Source organism: Saccostrea cucullata, unplaced genomic scaffold, assembly GCF_032062105.1.
Source record: "Saccostrea cucullata isolate Sc308-1 unplaced genomic scaffold, CSIRO_AGI_Scuc_v1 ctg25, whole genome shotgun sequence".
Classification (NCBI taxonomy): domain Eukaryota; kingdom Metazoa; phylum Mollusca; class Bivalvia; order Ostreida; family Ostreidae; genus Saccostrea; species Saccostrea cuccullata.
In genome coordinates this window covers 276,324-295,372 of record NW_026937967.1, presented here as the reverse complement: position 1 = coordinate 295,372, position 19,049 = coordinate 276,324, and the positions used below count along the sequence as shown (strand labels likewise).

Genomic DNA, 19,049 nt, shown 5'->3' with positions numbered 1-19,049 from the left:
TAATTAAGATTTCATTTTTAAAACCACTGTTCTCTTTTGGTCAACAAAAATGGTAAGGATCAAAACTTTATAAAATATATATATAATTATATTATACTTGTACACTGTAATAATACTTTACACGAATATTTTTTTCATCAGAAAAGACTTCTACAATTGTATGCAATTAGCTGCAGATTATTTGTAGCTAGTGTTGCTGGTCTAAAAAAAATTAGGATGGACTACCAGAGAGCTGCAGTGCCACCAATTCAAAATCAAAACTGGATATATTTGTTTCGCATTAAAAAGTACGATTTTTTTCTATTTATTTCTCCGTATATTTTTAAAAGTTGCCATCTAAATAACACAAATCTCGGCTTCCTAACACATTTTTCACTACAACTGTACTTCCATAATAAAACTTTTCCTATAAACCGTTGTTTTAATAGCCCCTCTGAGTCTAGATTTGGAACCATCGAATAGTTCGCAATCAATAGTTAATTTTTTTCATATGTACGGAGTAATAAATTGAGAAACAGAGCCGTTTTTGAGAGCTAAAAATACACAATTTTTCAATGGATGACACTGTATCAGATATCTGTACATGTCCCAATATTAAGAGAGAGGACAGATCATTTATGAAATGGATTCAATGAAAGATCTATTAACAATACCGTACAAAAGTTTAATTCGAAGAACACAAATTTTATGTTGGTATTTTGTTCATTTGTGTCTCAATACACAGTATCTTATACATGAAGTTTTCTGTTGGTATCTTGTTCAATTGTTGTGTCACTACATGCATTGAATACATGTTTTAAATATTTTGAAGTACTTTCATACTACATATATTCTTTCCATGGATGTCACAGGGACTCAGGCCAAACCGGGTCCGATGATAAACTGTTTGGCGTAATAAAGAGACAAAAACTTCATACATGTACCCCGTAATTAAATTCCAACATTGTTTCGTTCTTTTACTACTATTCTCAAGTCCGTTGGCTTTTCTGCTCCAAACACTGCAAGATGCTCACCTACAAAATTTGGTTCAACACCAGGCGGAAGTGAAATGTTGAAACGTTGTAAAAGATGCACGCACATCATCAGGATTTCCGGTTTAGCTATAGATTCTCCTAGACACATTCGCCTGCCGGCGGAAAATGGCAGCCAACTTTCCAGTTTGGTAGGATCGACCTTTCCCTCTTCATTTAAGTATCGATTAGGATCAAATTTCTCAGGATTTTCCCAGTATTTGGGATCTCGATGTAATGCATAATGGTTGATTATAACAACTGTATCCTTTGGTATGTCGTAGCCACCTTTACCAATAAAACAGTTACATTGTATAACCAGAAGTCTCTGTCGAGACTGAAGCTCTACTGGTTTGTACTTATAACAAAGGAAGAGAAAAGTACTTAAGCAGTTGGAAATTGAAACTTTTCAACAGCAATAAATAGAATAATGATCCTTGATTAAGTCTCTTTATGTTCTTAGTGCAGTCTACTTACATGCCACATTTATATTATAATCAGACTAAAATTGTATTTGGAGTAGCAGTTTGAAAGAATTTCACAGAAATTTCTATTTTTAGTAAACACGGCAACATCGTTCATCGAAATCAAAAACCGATATATAGAATTGTGTATCTTAGTGTTGTCTACTTGTGTGCCAAGTTATATTGAAATCAGACCAAAACTGTAGGAGGAGTAGCATTTTGAAAGAATTTCACAGAAATTTCTATTTTTAGTAACCACGGCAACATCGTTCATCGAAATCAAAAACCGATACACAGAATTATGTATCTTAGTGTAGTCTACTTTGTGCCAAGTTATATTGAAATCAGCTAAAACTGTAGAAGGAGTAGCATTTTGAAAGAATTTCACAGAAATTTCTATTTTTAGTAACCACGGCAACACCGTTCATCGAAATCAAAAACCGATAAACAGAATTATGTATCTTAGTGTAGTCTACTTGTGTGCCAAGTTATATTGAAATCAGACCAAAACTGTAGGAGGAGTAGCATTTTGAAAGAATTTCACAGAAATTTCTATTTTTAGTAACCACGGCAACACCGTTCATCGAAATCAAAAACCGATAAACAGACTTATGTATCTTAGTGTAGTCTACTTGTGTGCCAAGTAATATTGAAATCAGACCAAAACTGTAGGAGGAGTAGCATTTTGAAAAATTGTTTACAGACATACAGACATTGACTTCATGACACTTGACGGATGGACGGACGGACGACGGACGCATTATATATCGCATAAGCTCTTCTGTTGTCTCTGACCATATAGATTATAAAACGGACAAGAGAAAGAAATCAAAATTTCAAAAAATCACAGACATGTTTTTTTGTGCATCAGATGAGGTTAAAAATCAAAGCTGGAGTTTTGAACCAGTCATCTGGTCTTAAAATTTTCAAAATAGCATGATACGTATAATTCATACCGACTTGGGTATCACAGATGGTAGTATGGGGTAAACCAAGTCCAGCAATAGTACCGAGTCGTAAAGTTTCGTATAGGCACGCTTCTGTATAGGATAAAACCTGTTTGTCTGCTATTGTAGGACAACGTGTTCCTATATTTCAAAAAAAAAAAAAAGGAAAGAAAATCAAAATACATCATAATACTTAGGTCGAGGATTTTAACGACTTCCTGTAACTTTGGATTCTATACATGTATGTCCTAGACCTACAGCTTATCAGATAAAATTAAAGAAATATTTAGTCGTTTAAATGTAAAATTCTTATTACGCTTTCCCGTAGAAAACAAAAATTTGGATAATTAATGTTTGATCAAATAAAATCAAATTTCAATGATCAAATTATAGCGTATTTTATGGTCATGATTTATTTTAGAAAACATTATAAACTGTTTCTAAATAGAACTTAAATTTGAACAACATTTACCAATTTTTTGATCGATTTCCTCTTGACATTTGGCCTGGATATCTGGTAATCCAGAAATAAAGCAGAGGAACCATTCTAACGTCAGTCTTGTGGTGTCCACTCCAGCTATTGAAAATCACAGACGTCAATAAATTAAGCAGATTGAAGAGAAGCAGACACAAATATATATATTTACATTCAGTGTAATTTTCCTTATGTAATCCGTTAGAAATCCAGGACATTCAAATTTCTATAACACACGCGAAACCTTGTCACCGCGCGTTAGAATACACAGTAGGAACTACATGCATTTTCAATACTCTAGGAAAACCAAAATGTAAAATGTTTTTTTTTCAATTTAATGAAAAACTATAACCCTGAAAAATTGACGTAAAATATAACGTAATGTGCGTTAAGAATAAATTTGTCATTTTTTTCCTCGCAATGTTTGTTTGCGTAATTTAACTTTGCAACGTCATTTAACGTCATTTGACGTCACAAACGGCTCTTACATCTATTAACCACGGCAGTTTTGAAGGGCGCTAAATTCACATTAAAGATTAACGAAATAAGCAATTATGAAGAAGGAAAATTAGAGAATGTAAATATAAGCATTGAATTCATATTTTTGGCTGTTTTTGGTCTTATAACACACCTGGCCGTGCCGACAAATTTTATCATACCGCGCTAACGTGTGGTATTCAATTTGTCGGCACGGCCAGGTGTGTTATAGGACCGAAGACATCCAAAAATATGAATTCAATGCTTAAATGAAATGCACAGTGGTTACCGACATACCAAAAAATATGTCTGACACGGTTTGTACTAGGTAGGTGTCGGTCAGTTTTTCCATGGATTCCTCGTCACCTGATTGTTCTGCCTCGGTTTTCGTCATCAGCAGATGATCGACCAGATCACGAATATTGTCTAAAAGAGACACAATTCAATATAATCGGGTGGGGGCGTAAATTTCGATAAAACAGTGGTACAGTGTATATCACTATTATAAAATGTTACAAAAAAATGATTTGTTTATTTGCAAAGTCATTGTCAACTTCATGACCACCAATTTTCTGCCACGTACAAGGACACATGCAATATGTATATATATAATATTTTTTAACTTCTTGTTACGTTTTACATATAAGGTTATTCATTATACAAATGAAAAAAAAAATGTGAATATTAAACCATTTTACATTACTACATGAAAAATATATTGGTATCTGTTTGTATCATCAATATTATTTGTTTGACAAACCGGGATCAAAAGTATTTCTGTGTTCGTCTAACTTCTTGTAAAAGGATCCGAATACAACGTCCGCCGCTTTTTTAATAGTGAGGTAGCGCTCGGACGGACACACGTCCTTCAAGAAGGGCAGAAGATCCTCCCGAATACCATTTCCAATGGCTTTGTTAACCGCGTCTTTCTTTCTGATTATAGATTCCACCTCTTCGTCGCCGATGTTCTTTCTTTGAATCGAAACAAAAATCCAATTTACTACTTTATTCTAGTATATTAACGGAAAAAAGAATCGGTGCAAATAATTCATTAATCTATCAGAACTCAAAGCATGTATTCATAATTGTTCATATTTATAAGCAGCTAATAATTGAAACAGGAAGTAATATTAATGACAGTATATAGACTTGAACTCGACACTATTGCATGGACTGTTCATATGCTGGGCAAGGACATGTTGTTTTTTTTTTATATGTACTAGTAATTTTATCGCATGGTATCTTCGGACCACAGGCACTTGTTTCTGTAATAAATTTTTGACCCATAGTATAATAATAATGTTATTATTATACTATGGGTTAAAATTTATTCCCGAAACAAGTGCCTGTGCTCCGGACATATTTTTTGTGTCAAAAATATATCATCAGCGCTACATGTATTTTATTCTTATATTTTTAAATTTAACTAATGCACATTTTCTTTTTTCCGTTAGAATACATGGACATGTCTCTAAGAATGGGCTATTGAAAGAACGAGAAGGACGAGGGCGTTTTGGGGTTGGGACTCGGCGAGAATCTTAGCTAATTGGAAAAAGTGAAAAATTTATTGAACTATGGTCATCAGGGGATTCTAGATTTGCTAATTCAGAAGTGGAAATGAATGAAAGTTTCAGAAGAATTAATTGTTTTAGCGCTAGATGTGTTATACAAGAAGAGAAACTGAACTACAAAAAGTATAAAATTCAGAAGATAAAATTACCCCCCCCCCCAAAATAAAAAAAACCCAAAAAACTTAATTGTTTCTTAAAAAATTGATTATCACCTCATACAAAGTTCACTCAAAATCTGATTGACGCATCTGTGCCAGTACAAAAAATATAATAAATGCATATCAAATAAATAAGGCGTAAATACATTTCTCTGAATACTAAAAAATGCATTATAATTACATGTATATTAAGGCTAGAATGATTATGAAAATGGCTCACTTTTCTCCAAAGCAAAGCGTATATAACTGATAAAAGACTATATTATCTAAGTGAGGTTTGGGTTCAAAGGGCCCCTTCTCAGCCGCCATCATGTTCATCACTTTTATCATATTGTCTTCTGTAAGTTTCTCCAACAGGTCGCCTTGTAAGTAATTCCTGTAAAATAACAAACATATTGCAGAAGACTGATCCCATTTATTTGTAGTTCGAGGTAAGCGTATATATACAGTTACTGTTATTAATTTTGTATATTTTTGGAAAATGAACATAAGTACAGAGTATTACAACTCCAACTTTGGTTGGTTAAGTTCAATAATAAAGTGTACGTTAAACTTAATATATTTTTTCACACTTTAATTATTTGAACACAGAATTTACGTATACCTTAGAGCTTTCATGGCTAGTTTCCGATGGAACTTCCACATAGGTGAGTACGTGGCCAACGCTATGTCTTTGAATCCCTCGGATATCAAAGAAACTATAACAAAGCATACTGTTTTCAGTTTTCATCCAGAACATATATATATATAATATGTCTACATTTCAAAACATAATCTATTTTTTTCCATTATCTTTAATTAAACAGTATGATATTTTCACCTTTTTTCTAGGGGAAAAAACCCAATGTTATAGGGCCTAGGAACGTTGAATGTAACCCCACCCCACCCCTCCCCCCCCCCCCAAAAAAAAAAATACTCACATGCTGTGGAATATGGTCTTCCTGCAAAGTCTGCTTTCCTTTTAACCAAGGCCTCAATAACAACTTCATAATTGTTTAAAAATACAAAAGGAGTTGGTCCTGTTAAGAAAAATACATAAAAAAATACTATTATACATTCTGCTTATAAAGTATTACGCATCCACTTTATTCTTATTTTAAAAACTTTAAAGTAATGAAATGAAAGGAAAATTGTCAAAAACTTTACTGGTATAATTCATCATACCAAATGAAAGACGAAATACAGGTCCATATTCCTTGGAAAGTTTGAGGATTTTTCTGTGTACTAGTTCTTTAGTATAAACTGAAAAAGAGACCATTAAATTTTGTTATTTGCATCAGCATATTTTACCTCTACTAGTATTGTATAGTTAATGTATTATTAATAAAATTTGAAAACTGACAATACATGTACATTGTCTTTGTCACTGAACATTATGCCCCCCCTTTTTTTTGGCTTGTAAAGCGAACTCCTCAATATCCAGTCCGATACGATCAGAAATATTCATTAACAATATACTGATATCTGAATTATGAAAAGGTTCATATACCAGGTAATACCAAAACAAATTGTTACGTATTTCATGATGGCTATGTAGCATTATATTAATTCTTTCAGGAAACTTATAAATTGAAAACCTCTCAGTGCTCTCACAAATATTTCATCAATCACTACCATCATCATGACCATGATAACATCGCACAATTTTATCCGGGGTGGGGGTGGGGTGGGGTGGGTTTTAATAACCCTACTTTGTTGATTAGCAGATGACAAATACATCAAAAGTATAGGGTCCGTCTTAAGGATTTCCATCCCTAATGGGACCTAATTCCCTACCCTTAAATATCAGTCAAGTACATAATACTCTGATATTACATTAAAGCAATTTATAGTCGAAAAGGATTGCCCGCGAGAAAATTTCAAAAATTTCATTAATTAAGCAGTAGTTAATTAGCAAAGATTGCATTGAAGTCTATGGGGAAAAGCGTTTTTTCAAAATAAAAATTCAAATAATTTGAATATCAACAAATCCTGCGGTGAAAAGATGCATTGAATCATTAAAAATAGAATGACAATTGAAAACAATTTTTTTTTTACCAGCTAAAATTTTTTAAATTGATTTTTTCTATTAATTAAAAAAAATGGAGATAACTCTTACCAAAATTCAAGGTCATGAATTAGGACAAGCGAGTATTCAATGCCTACATATCTGTTATGTTTTCAATTTCATTGAATTTTTTCCCATTAGGGATTGAATACCTTAATTTATTTTATTACATCCCCTTCCTCCTCAGTCTTTGGTTACCCTACCCTGCACCCATTCACCCCTTTAAAAAAAATGAAGTTTCTTACTACAGGCCTGTGAAGTGCAATAGACAATGATTGCAAAGTGGTCAGACTTGTAATTCTTTTTTGTTGATAAGCTGATAAATACATGTACCTTCGAAATGGCCGATGAGTGGGATACACCATGGCCCCGGGGGTAAGCGGTAGAGGGCTCTTCTTCTAATGTAGTATATCAGCAGCCCCACCACAACAGCCACCAGCACTGTCTGTACATTTAACATGGACAACACCACCATTTTTAAGTATGTTTGTCTAAAACCTGCAACATTTCAATATATACTCAATACGTGAACTAAAAATTTAGTGAAATGACAAAATATATATAGTTACATGTATATAGCTTTTTGTTGAAAAAATATCAGTCTGTCATCTGAATGTAAATTTTTGTGATGATTAAAAAGTATGGAAAATGCGTCAGAAAAAAAATTATTCAAATAAAACGTAATTTTATTGAAAACGATCTCCGTTTTTATTATTTTTAGCCCACTGAGTTTATAATCTCGCAAAATCCATATAAAGTTCATGTTTTGAAAGTCTTTAGTTTGTATAATTATTTATTTTCTTATGTAAAATTACATGGTAAAATAAAACACACAAGAATTAAGTCCATGATAAATTTCAAACTTTTGAATTTTGTTTTCTCCAAATAATTCTGTACATTAAGTTACATTAGGTATATTGTAAGCATTTAATCCTTTGTTTTAAAAATAGAAATTTCTACAATTAAAGCATGTTTAGTTAGATCAAATCATTTGAAGGATGTAAAAAGTTATGCTTTAGTTGTGTTTTATGTTTTATCATTGTGTGTTTTTTAAAAAATCAAATTAGGTTTTTTTACAAAAGATTTAAATACCGCGATATAATGAGACACCTGTATACATTGTAATGGCCTTATTTTAAGTATACATGTATATATACATGTATATGTAGGCCTTTTTAGCAATAAAAGATAGTGGATTCCACATACAGGTATCTCATAACATTTTTGAAGTTCTATATTTTGCCTTAAAGTACGTTTTGCTCTTATCTTTTTGCTATTTTTATCAGTTTTTCATTATCACTTTTAAACTGACTTAGTGTGTTGTAATCTTAATCTTTTAATCCCTTTGACACACAAAAGTTAAGGTTATCGTGTTATATTACATCTCATATTCTATTGTAAAATCATGGTGTACCTTTTTATTTTGCAGTAAAAAGTGAAACGTTTGTAGAAGGGAAGGAAGTCCCTAAATAAACGTACCTGTAGCTCATAAATCGTTGCCCATGTCCACCATGTTATGAAAAAAAAATAAATCGGGTTCGCTATTCAAAATTTTATCAAACCTGAAATTGAAAGTAGAAAATACCTAGGTAACAAGATTGAAGATAGATGTCAGACGCCAATTTTCCCACTCCAAAATTGTCTCATCTGACACCTAAAGATTTCAATTTTATCTACGAACCAGCAGAGGATTCTTTTCTTCTACTTGATGCACTGGAGAAAGATCACGAGCATATTCAACATATACGGTAACACGTGATATGCTTCATCATATCCACATGTGTCTGAGGTGTAATAAATATTTATCAAATATGTATTTTATCTTATTTAGGAAAATTTAACATTTACTATATATTGATAGGTTTATATATTGTGTCTTACATTTTGATCTATAGTACATTAACTGTAGTGCTGTCCCATGCATCACGAGTTTAATAAGTTAATAACTTAATTTACTTTACATTATTCCTATCCATACTGTTACTTTATTATAGCTTAATGAAGGAGCAGTCCTTTTTGTTGTACATTAACATGAATTTCGATTTTTATTTATGACATTGCACTTGTAGAAGTGTACAAGGGAGTCAGGTTTTTGATGTCTTCGATCAGTAGTATGAAAAGACAAAAAAAAAAAGTAGGAGCTTTGGGCATACAGTTGTGTATCTTAGACTTTTGGTGGTAATTCCCTTCCATATCAACACATTGAGCAGTGCACTTAAGATATACATGTAATCTTATGTCGGTATTGGTCAGATCAGACCAGATGTAAATTTTGATATTTTTTTTTTAAAATAAAATAAATTTAGATAATATCTGTATTTAATATCAATGTAGGCCCAGTATTTGTTTGGAGGTGGGATGTGGTTCAGGAATATGCATCACTTTCCTTGCCACACTGTTGAAGTCTTCGTCTTCATATCTGTAAGTATAAATGTCATTAAATTAATTCGAAATGTTTTTCTTTGCTTTCAAATTGTTGAAATTTTTTAAACTGACTTGACAATCTCTTGCATCAATTTGGGTCTTTAACAGTGACTATGTATCATGGATATCATATATAATAATACAAATTGAAAATAATACATTACATATAAAAATGGCATTTATATTACAAACTGTAGTTACATATGTACTTCGTTTCTGAAGTACATGTAACTGCATGTCTATTTCTTTTTTGGAATTAATGAGGTATTGGATCACGACATAGCAGTGTTTTCCCTAAGAACCAGCTACCGGGTAAATTGAGTGCTTCATTTGATAAAAATGTCGTTCTAAAATTTAAAAAAAAATCAAAATTTATTTGTTTGAAGGTCCACAGAGATTTTGTTCATAAACCTAAGCTCTTAGCCTGTTACAACTGATCTCTAACCATTTACTTTGAAATAAATATGTATCTTTTATTAATTGCAGATGTACAGACATTAACTTTAAAGCTGCAGAAATAGCAAGCAAAACAGGGAAAGAAAATGGCATGAATATACAACCTGTGATCACAGATCTGGTATTGTTTTAAAATGGCATATTTATGATAAAAAATGATCTTTCTGTATGTTTTATTACCTTACATAAAATGTAGAAATTTTCTGTAAATAATATATATTTTTAAAACATTTGCAATTTAAAGATATAAAAATTGAAAAAAATAACTGATTCATTTTCCAAATATTAAACAGATGACATAAATATACTGTAAAAAACTTTTTATATAGGAGAACTTTTATTATTTTTGCGTAATTACATGTGTGTGACACAGTGTGCCTGCAAAAATTTCAGTCTCACATGCATGCATGTTAGTATTCCTTAAAAAATAAATATGAAGTTAAAAACTTCAATATAGGAATTGAAGTGGGCTGGTCACACAATACAAAACCTTTGAAGCAGCCAAAGGCCTTCTCAGATGATTTAAGTTCTAAGTAGAGCAAGTCATTTTGTGTGTTAATATTATTGTGTTGTGTGATTAGGTCACATAATGACCTATGACCTGTGAAAAACTTGATACAGAGCTCTCTGCATGTTTACATAATAGAGATCGAGATACCACAAATGTATATATTGAACATTATATGAGGTGATAATCACAAACCATGAAAATTTTGTTTCGCTTATAAAGAGTTGATGAATATCTTGCAAAATTATTAAAAGTGTCTCAAGAATTTAGTGATCTGCAGTACATACATATACAGTGTCATTGCATGGAAAGTATTTTGATTTGGTGCTAGGTGAATGGTCTTGACTTAAGATTGAAAGGAAAAGTGGACATTCTTGTATTCAACCCACCATATGTTGTAACCCCAGAAGAAGAGGTAGGCAAGAACAACAGAGATTATAATCTTTCATTAGATGCATGCATAAGATAGATAAAATGCAGCTATATTTTTGGTGATTGAAACATATTTGCTTCCTTTTAAAAGCCAATTTATATTTTGTAACTGGATCATTGTATTTAGTCTTTAATTTGCAAGTTTTAATTTATCCTTTGCTGATAGATAAAAACATTTGGAATGCTTAATTACATGTACATTTTTACATATATAGATAATTATTAATATGCTATTACATGTATAGGTATCATCATTTATATAAAACCTAATAATTTTTGTTTAAATTTTATGAGAGACCAAAAGAGTTTCTGTGTATGGTGGAATTAAATATTTAATTGCCTTAAAACATTTTAAAAAATCATTAAAAATTCACAAAATATTGGAAAATGCATATCAATCTGTACAGGTCAAATTAATTATTGTTAAAACATCTGTTCAGTTATTTTCTTTCAACCAAACGTACTGTATTAATACAGCTTCACCCTAGTATAGGTTTTCTACATTTATAAAACCTTCAATCATCAGGAATGTGAAATGAGGGGAAAGACAACTCCTTTGATCTTGCTTTTCTCCATTTGTAGGTTGGTTCCAAAGGTATAGAAGCAGCTTGGGCAGGAGGGGAGAATGGCAGAAGAGTGATTGACAGATTCCTACCTAAAGTACCAGATCTCTTGTCACAATGGGGATTATTTTATTTGGTTGTAATCAAAGAAAATAAACCAGGTACATGTATGGATGAATAAGGACTTTAAAAATTACTGCTATTCTTAGTGTAAAATCATCACCAGGGATACAGTTGTTTCACTCCATAATGAATATATTACAAATTTCAGATGATATAGAATAAAACCTTAATGCAGTTTTAGGTCACCTGAGTATATTAAATTAGGTCACCTGAGTTTTATCAATTTGTTGAAAATTTAAATGGACATGAGACACAGCAGTGGGTGTGGGGTATGAGGAAGGAGTGGGGGTTAGTTTATTGAAAGGATTTGTTAAAACCTGCAGAAAAACAGCTAGGGTTTTGAATTGTCCAATTTTGGGAAATTATCATCATTAAAACAATTTAAAATTTGTGTTAATTTGGACCAAGTGGAGGTACATTTTGTTTCTTCTTCTCAGGCCATAATTCATCAAATTTATATGGAAAAAATATATAGTTCAAAAATCTTCTTCTCAAGAATGACAAAGCCAAAACTTAAGAAGACTTAAAAAATATGTAAATGAAAATTTAAAAACACACCTTAACTAAAGTTGCATGTATCAGTAGGCATACATGTATGGTAGAGTCTCATATCACATTTATTTAATGGTGGTGTCTATTTTTACATGTACAAGCATCTTTCTTCCGAGTTTGCACCAATTATGTTTTAAAGTTTCTTGGGATACTTAGAAAATGACCCTTCATCTTCCATTTTCTAGAAGAAATACAGAGGATTATGAAAGAGAAAGGTTTTGAAATGGAGACAGTCCTCACGAGACGATCGGGTCCAGAGCTCCTTTCCATTCTCAGATTTCAGAGGTCACATCAATGAGGTATGTTTTCAATTAAATTATAATTATGTGTTTTTAACAAATTCCATTTATTTGTACAGGGAAAAATTGTAAGATGATTTATTCTCATACAGATTTAAATCTGTTAAGCATATAGATACATTGCTATGAATGAAAGCAGGAGTTTTATTTTCTATTTTGAGCAGAGAAATTAATAAAGGTATCACATGATAGATGTATATTAATCTAGTAGCAAGAAAAGTAAAGATTAGACATGCCTACATGTATATTTGATAAAATTAAAAATAAGCATTAAAAAGCATGCCTTAATTATGAAATTTGGAACCATTTTTTCAAGCTTTAAGAAACATCAAATTGTAGGAAAAATTATTGAATAAGCATTATATGTACATGATGTATGTGCCTTTATTGCACATTTATGTGTATTTTTTAATTGGGACAATTTAGGTATCAATGTGCATAATATATTGGCTCACAATCAGATACATGCATGTAGATACCTTTTACATGTAAGCCTACATAAAATGATATATATCAACATAAAAGGTACTTTTGAGGCTGTACCAGAAGTTTTTTTACAATGTGCACCTAAAATATGCATATAATTTACTTAATATATTTAAAAATGATTTTGTTTTACAAGGAATAGAAAATATGAACCACATGTCATTGATAAAAGTTCACTGTTTCTTTGAAATTATCTTAATATGTTTCTCTTAGAGACTAAAGATTCCACCTTACATATACAATGTATATTATTAACCATACTTAATTTTCTGGAATTTTCAAGTAGAATTCAGTAATAAAAATGATTTGAATAGTATTTTGACATGCCCTGTCTGGCATAAGTTTCATTGATATTTTGTTTTAGATCAACAGTTATTAATTAAAGCAATATAAGCTGCATTTTTGAAAATTTGATTTTGCTGTTAAAATGTGTTATTATGATTAATTTGTATGTAACCGAAATCTTCATGATCATTTATAGACTGAAATAAATTGAATGCAAAAGACTTTTATATGCAATCCAATATATGCAATTTTACATAAGAAATCATTATTGTACAGGACAACAATAAAGAAATTTTGATTTAATCGAAGCTAAAAAATAGTTCTTTACTGGGAGACCCAAATAAGTGTAGATCAAAAGTAAATTAAAGGCAGCGCAAATATGAACAACAGAAGTTCATTAATGTCATTTTTTTTCTGTCATTGAAATACACATGTAGTTATTTACAATTTTGCAACAAAAAATTCCGACATCAAAGTTGCAGCTCATATTGCTTTAAGTTCTATAACAATTGTTTTCAGGTGTAGCATTAACTTTTAACTTTACCATACTTGTTTAATAACTAATTTGAGCTTTCTTTTTAATGATACCTACATAGTTAACTTGTTCTGTCTACTTTGAATATTTTTTTTGGGGGGGGGGTATATTTTGTGTGTTTTTTACCCTTGTGGAGCATTAGATTTCTTAAAGATGAGCATTTTCAAAAAAATATTATAAATTCTGTTTTGTTGCAATTTGGACCAAGTGGATGTACATTAGTGACCACAAAGACTAGAATATAACTAAAATGGAGAACAAGAGAGGCCAAAAAAACTAAATTAAAGATGAATCAATAAAGGAAACAATTTTACAAACATTGATAGTTTAGACATAGACATAAAAAAAGATTAGTTTGAACTCCTCCAATCTATTATACCCTTGCTTGAAAAGTGGGATGGTATAGTGAATGGGATGATCATCCTTCTGTCTGTCTGAATGTCCATCCTTCTGTTAGAGTTTAGGGTACCCATGTCTTATCTGCAACCCATATAAATGTACCACTGATTGAAATTTAATGAAACTTTCAAGGAGTTTTTGTTGCACATTGCCATTGTGCATCTCCTATTTTACTTTTTGATCAGACACATATTTCAGATTTCCCAAAGCAAAACATTCACACTACCATTCTTTCTATGATATTAGGCATCTCCATATGAGTGAAAAATTCTCTTAGAAACTGTTTAGATTATATTTCTAAGTAAGTGGAACGTGTACACAATATACAATCAATCAATCTATAATATTAATGGGGTACCCATGGGGTACACCATGAATAAAATTTGGTTGCCAAGAACACTTAACCATGCAAAACAGAACTAAGATTGGGTTAAACTATTGTCTTGAGGAACAACATGAATAAAATTTGAACTCCAAAACCATAAGAAAAATTGGGTATAATTGCTCGCTGCATTAAGAATTAACTTTACTAAAAGATAATAAAATTGTGAACCTCCTTTATACTTTTATATTTGATGCTTAATTCAGTTCTCCCAGAGCAAATACGTATTGGAGGCTGGAGGGTGCATCAAATAAACCAAAAATTAACCAAAATCCACTTATTTTTTTAAATATGGATTTTGTCACACATATAATCATATATCTTTATATGGAGACCAGGGTATCATTAAGTGAGCTCAGTGCTCTATGTACTTTTAATTTATATTATTTCTGAAAAATGATTTTTTACAGGTACCTTTTTGTTGCACTCAAATTAATCTTTGACATTTATTATAAAGACAACAAATAAATGGATAGGGATGCAACTATGTTTGCTCACCTATAACATACTAGGTACACTCTCGTGTTTGCCTTAAGCCAGATTTAGAAAATAGATGTTTGCTCCATTTAAATTCAATGTTTAAACAGTAAACCCGATGTAGAAATGAAATCTGCATCAATCACTGACTATCTAAATATATCTTGTTCTTGAGAAGCAGCAGGGTTGTGATTAAATATCACAATGATGGATGTAGGCAGTGAACACTGCCAGCATTCCCAGTGTCATAGACTTCATGTTTTTATCTCTGTTTTGGTGGGTTTTTTAATTGAATATTAACATCTGTGTTGATGATTTATGTGATTATTAGATCAAATTTCTCTTTTTATTTTATTTTAGTGTTATTTGATAAAATGGAATGATCACTCTTGTATGTACATTTTTTCATTCAGTTTTTATCTAAATTCATTAAAAGCATCTCTATATGAGTGAAAGATTCTCGAGAGGGACGTTAAACAACATACAATCAATCAGTTAATCAGTAAAAGTAGGAGAACTATTACATTTGTATGTTACATGTAAGTATATTAATTATTTAGGAACATTTCTGATTGATAGAATACACTTCAGATATGATAATTTAACACTGATATAGAAGAACAATAAAGCACTAGTTTAGTTAATAACTTTGTATGGACGTGATTTAGGTAGATAATTAGCAAGATAATGGGCGGTGATCAGGCTCAAAAGTCCATCGAGCAGAGCAAACACGAACCTAAAAATATCAGACTTAGGATCAGACATCATGAAGAAGTAAGCATCCCTTGCTATCATGCTGTGTGCTCCTTGATTGGGCAAACAAAATTCCACAGACAATTTAGTGTGTTAATAGTGACCTAACAATTTGTTAGAAAAATGTTGTCTGCCCTGGGCTAAATGATAGATTGGTCATTGTGTCGACCTTAGAACTAGCAAAATATTGACATAGAATGAAACTCTTGATATTTTTTTATTTTATTAACATGTTTTTTGATAGCAACAATTAAATTTTATTCAGTGGTATAGGAGGAGTTGTGGAGGAGAAATGGGTATCATTCAATATTATAGAAAGAACAGCGATGTCAAGGTTTCGCTCTGGGAAACCGAAAATATGTGTCTGGCCAAAAACTAAAATAGAAATTGTACAATGGTTGTAACAAACATTCTGCGAAAGTCTCATTAAATTTCATTCAGTAGTATAGGAGAAGCTGCAGATAAGAGATGGGTATCCCAAAGTGTAACAAACGGACATACAGTCAGACATCCCGAGCACTAAATACCTTCCCGCATTTCAAGTGGGGGTATAATAAGGGATGTTGATGATGAAAACCTTAATTGAAGTCATAGCGTTTATCCTGAAGCTACTACATGGTTTCCTTAAATAATTGTATACTTTTTGTGTCTTTGCAACAATAATCTTTGACTTGGTTATTAAATTACTAGAAGGGGACACCTTTAAATTTTATTGTCAATTAATGAGAATTTGATATTTAGCATATTCATTGATACTTTGACCTTCAAAATTAACCCTCTAACCAACACTGGAAAAAATCATATTTAAAAACAAACACTGACCTTTTGAATTTCAGTTGTGATGTACAATGAAAAATGATAGATTGTGCATCTATCAAAAGCCATTTGATGAAGTTTAAGGCATTGACACCTTTGCCAATTTTAAATGGGTAAATAAAGATATTTCATCTAAAGCAATACTTTAAATAAAGACGAAAAACACGAAAATCTTCATTAAAGCTTTACTGAAGTTTTTCGTGTTTTTCTTCAACCACTGAGACTTTTCATTGGATTATCTATTATACTATCTAACATATACAACATATGAAAAGTATAGAAATATAATTTTACGTTATTTTAATTTACGTTAGAGTTAACATTTATGGTTTAGTTTACAAAGGCATAAGATATTGAAGACCATTCTTAAGCAAACATGAAAAAAAAATATTTTGTTCATGTTGATTTTAATTGTTCTTTTGTTTGTTTAATTGTAAGGGTTGAAGATCAGTAAAATTTATTTATTTTTTTTTTTGTTTTTCTTGATATTCATTTAATTTGAGAGAAATAGAAAATTCGAAATCACTTCAACATTAAATACGTGATAATGTCTGCGGTTTTCTTTAAATAATGTCCTCATATCACGGTAATTAATTTCTGTCGTGCCAAAGACGAAAGTCTAGAAAAAAAATTAGTCCGCCCCAAAAGATAAATAAAGCGTAAATGTAGCAAACGTGGTATTGGGCTGAAGAACAAGATAGAATTCCTGCTAATGAGAAATGCCAAAATCCCGCTGATTGGCCATACCTCACACGTGGCAACTGCACCCAACGAAACAGGTGTAAAAAGTACGAAGAGATGAATGCTCAGGATATTTTTAAGAAACACAAAAACCCTACCCTTCATGGCCGAATGGGTCCGACTCCGGTTATAGTGCCGAAAATTAACTCTGAAAATTAAAAGCAAACAATTTCATTTGATACTTCAACGAATGTCAATTATACAATAATACGAAGCTTGTTAAGAGTAGTTGATCGTTTCCTATTTCTTTTTTTATATCTGAAGAAAACGATGTTTGGATTTGACAGGTTCTAAACCTTAAATCGCGATATTCAACCAAAGATTATTTCAGCAAATTCAATTTATTTGCACGGAATTAAAAATAAATATGACATGTGGATTAAAATATTATTTGATACCATTTGGGCACTTTAAGCAGGAATGACTAATGTTTATTTAAAATGTCGGTTTCTGACTTCTAGTGATTTAAAAAATAAAATGCTTAAAAAAAAAAAAAAATGTCAGAATATTTATTTACCTTCGTCGTCCATTTGACAACATTATTTGAATGAAAGTCGAATATTCGAAACATTTTCTGAATGTAAAATTTCATTTGAAACTTTACTGGAAAATGACGAATTTATAACAACCCTGCATTTTCAAAAAAAAAATATAAACATCAAATGTCTTTGTTGCAAACATATGTTCACATGCACGTAACGTGTAGATATGGCGTTTTTATATGAAGTAAATTTAAACTGTAAATTTTTCCCAAATTATGATTTCCCTGTCAATCAGTTTTTAGTTTAAGAAGCATTAAAAATTTAAGCTTATATTTAAATTGGTAGGGGGTGGGGGTGTTAGGTGGTTGTCTACACATCAAATGCCGATATGCTGTTGTGAAACAGTTCCATTGTCCATATTAATGTAGCTTAATTAAAAATCCCTCAGTAAAACCGGGGTCAGTATGCTTTTTTTGCACTAAGGTATATGACATTTTTTGCTGTGATATTGCGTTTCATACACTGTATATATAAATCTCTTTTTTTTTAACTTTTTCCTCCAATATCTTTTATCCAGATAAATCAGTGGTCCAAATACATTGACTGTCTTATCCTGTCTTGAATACTAGTAGACGCAATTAAACGTAATTATGATAAGGAAAAAACAATTCAAATTACTAAGCATCATCAATTATTTGAATTTTCATTACTCATCAATGTTATTTTTCTGGCATAGTTCATGGATTCGAGTACACGGATTGAGGAAGGGATGTGGTTAACACAAGATATAATAGAGAAAATTTTCCGTCTATGTAAATGTTGTTTGGAAAGTAAACTAAGTTACAAACTTCTTCAGAAAAAGGGCTGTCTGATTGCATGTGATCTATTATAAATAAAAATCTCTAGAATTATAGCAAACTAAAAATATAATAGCTCATGTATGCACGCATTTCAGGACAAGCTTTCTTGTTGAAATATATCAAGAATCAAAAAGTTTTCAATTAAGCATTTTATCTATACCCTTTATCACGCAATGTCAATCAAAGTCAACCGTTTTAATGCTTGGGATTTTTTAAGACCTTGTCATTTTCCCTTTTTGAACCGTACAGTCCTTTTTAAAACCTAGATTTTTATCAAGGCTTAAGTCAATCAAATTGATTTCCGATGAATGAGCCATTTTTGTGCTT

At 31.2% G+C, this 19,049-nt stretch overlaps 2 protein-coding genes across 2 annotated transcripts in view; one reads left to right on the top strand and one right to left on the bottom strand.

Annotated features, from left to right (window-relative positions):
* Positions 1-921: 921 nt before the first annotated feature.
* Positions 922-8,720, bottom strand: LOC134249143 (steroid 17-alpha-hydroxylase/17,20 lyase-like). Its single transcript, XM_062731497.1, has 11 exons — positions 8,629-8,720; positions 7,483-7,647; positions 6,267-6,344; positions 6,023-6,121; positions 5,707-5,800; positions 5,323-5,478; positions 4,134-4,345; positions 3,671-3,799; positions 2,894-2,998; positions 2,431-2,562; positions 922-1,298 (listed from the first exon to the last, which is right to left on the bottom strand). Exons 2-11 carry the CDS (start codon positions 7,622-7,624, stop codon positions 931-933), a joined length of 1,515 nt encoding a protein of 504 aa, XP_062587481.1. The 5' UTR covers positions 7,625-7,647; positions 8,629-8,720; the 3' UTR covers positions 922-930.
* A 37-nt stretch (positions 8,721-8,757) lies between these two features.
* The window catches only part of LOC134249145 (methyltransferase N6AMT1-like), a 29,120-nt gene continuing 18,828 nt past the window's right edge, over positions 8,758-19,049 (top strand). Inside the window, exons 1-6 of the mRNA XM_062731499.1 lie at positions 8,758-8,897; positions 9,484-9,570; positions 10,060-10,150; positions 10,869-10,952; positions 11,552-11,693; positions 12,393-12,506. Coding sequence (XP_062587483.1) covers positions 8,758-8,897; positions 9,484-9,570; positions 10,060-10,150; positions 10,869-10,952; positions 11,552-11,693; positions 12,393-12,505 — 657 coding nt within the window. The 3' untranslated portion in view covers position 12,506. The remainder of the gene's footprint in view (positions 8,898-9,483; positions 9,571-10,059; positions 10,151-10,868; positions 10,953-11,551; positions 11,694-12,392; positions 12,507-19,049) is intronic.

Bases quoted from the DNA above. Each gene is read 5' to 3' on its own strand.
- LOC134249143 (XM_062731497.1), bottom strand. From the start codon at position 7,624: ATGGTGGTGTTGTCCATGTTAAATGTACAGACAGTGCTGGTGGCTGTT. The intron at 6,345-7,482 runs GTACATGTATTT...TCTCTTTTTCAG, and splicing joins ACTCATCGGCCATTTCGAAG to TTTATACTAAAGAACTAGTA. The intron at 1,299-2,430 runs GTATGAATTATA...TTATTGGTAAAG, and splicing joins CATCTGTGATACCCAAGTCG to GTGGCTACGACATACCAAAG.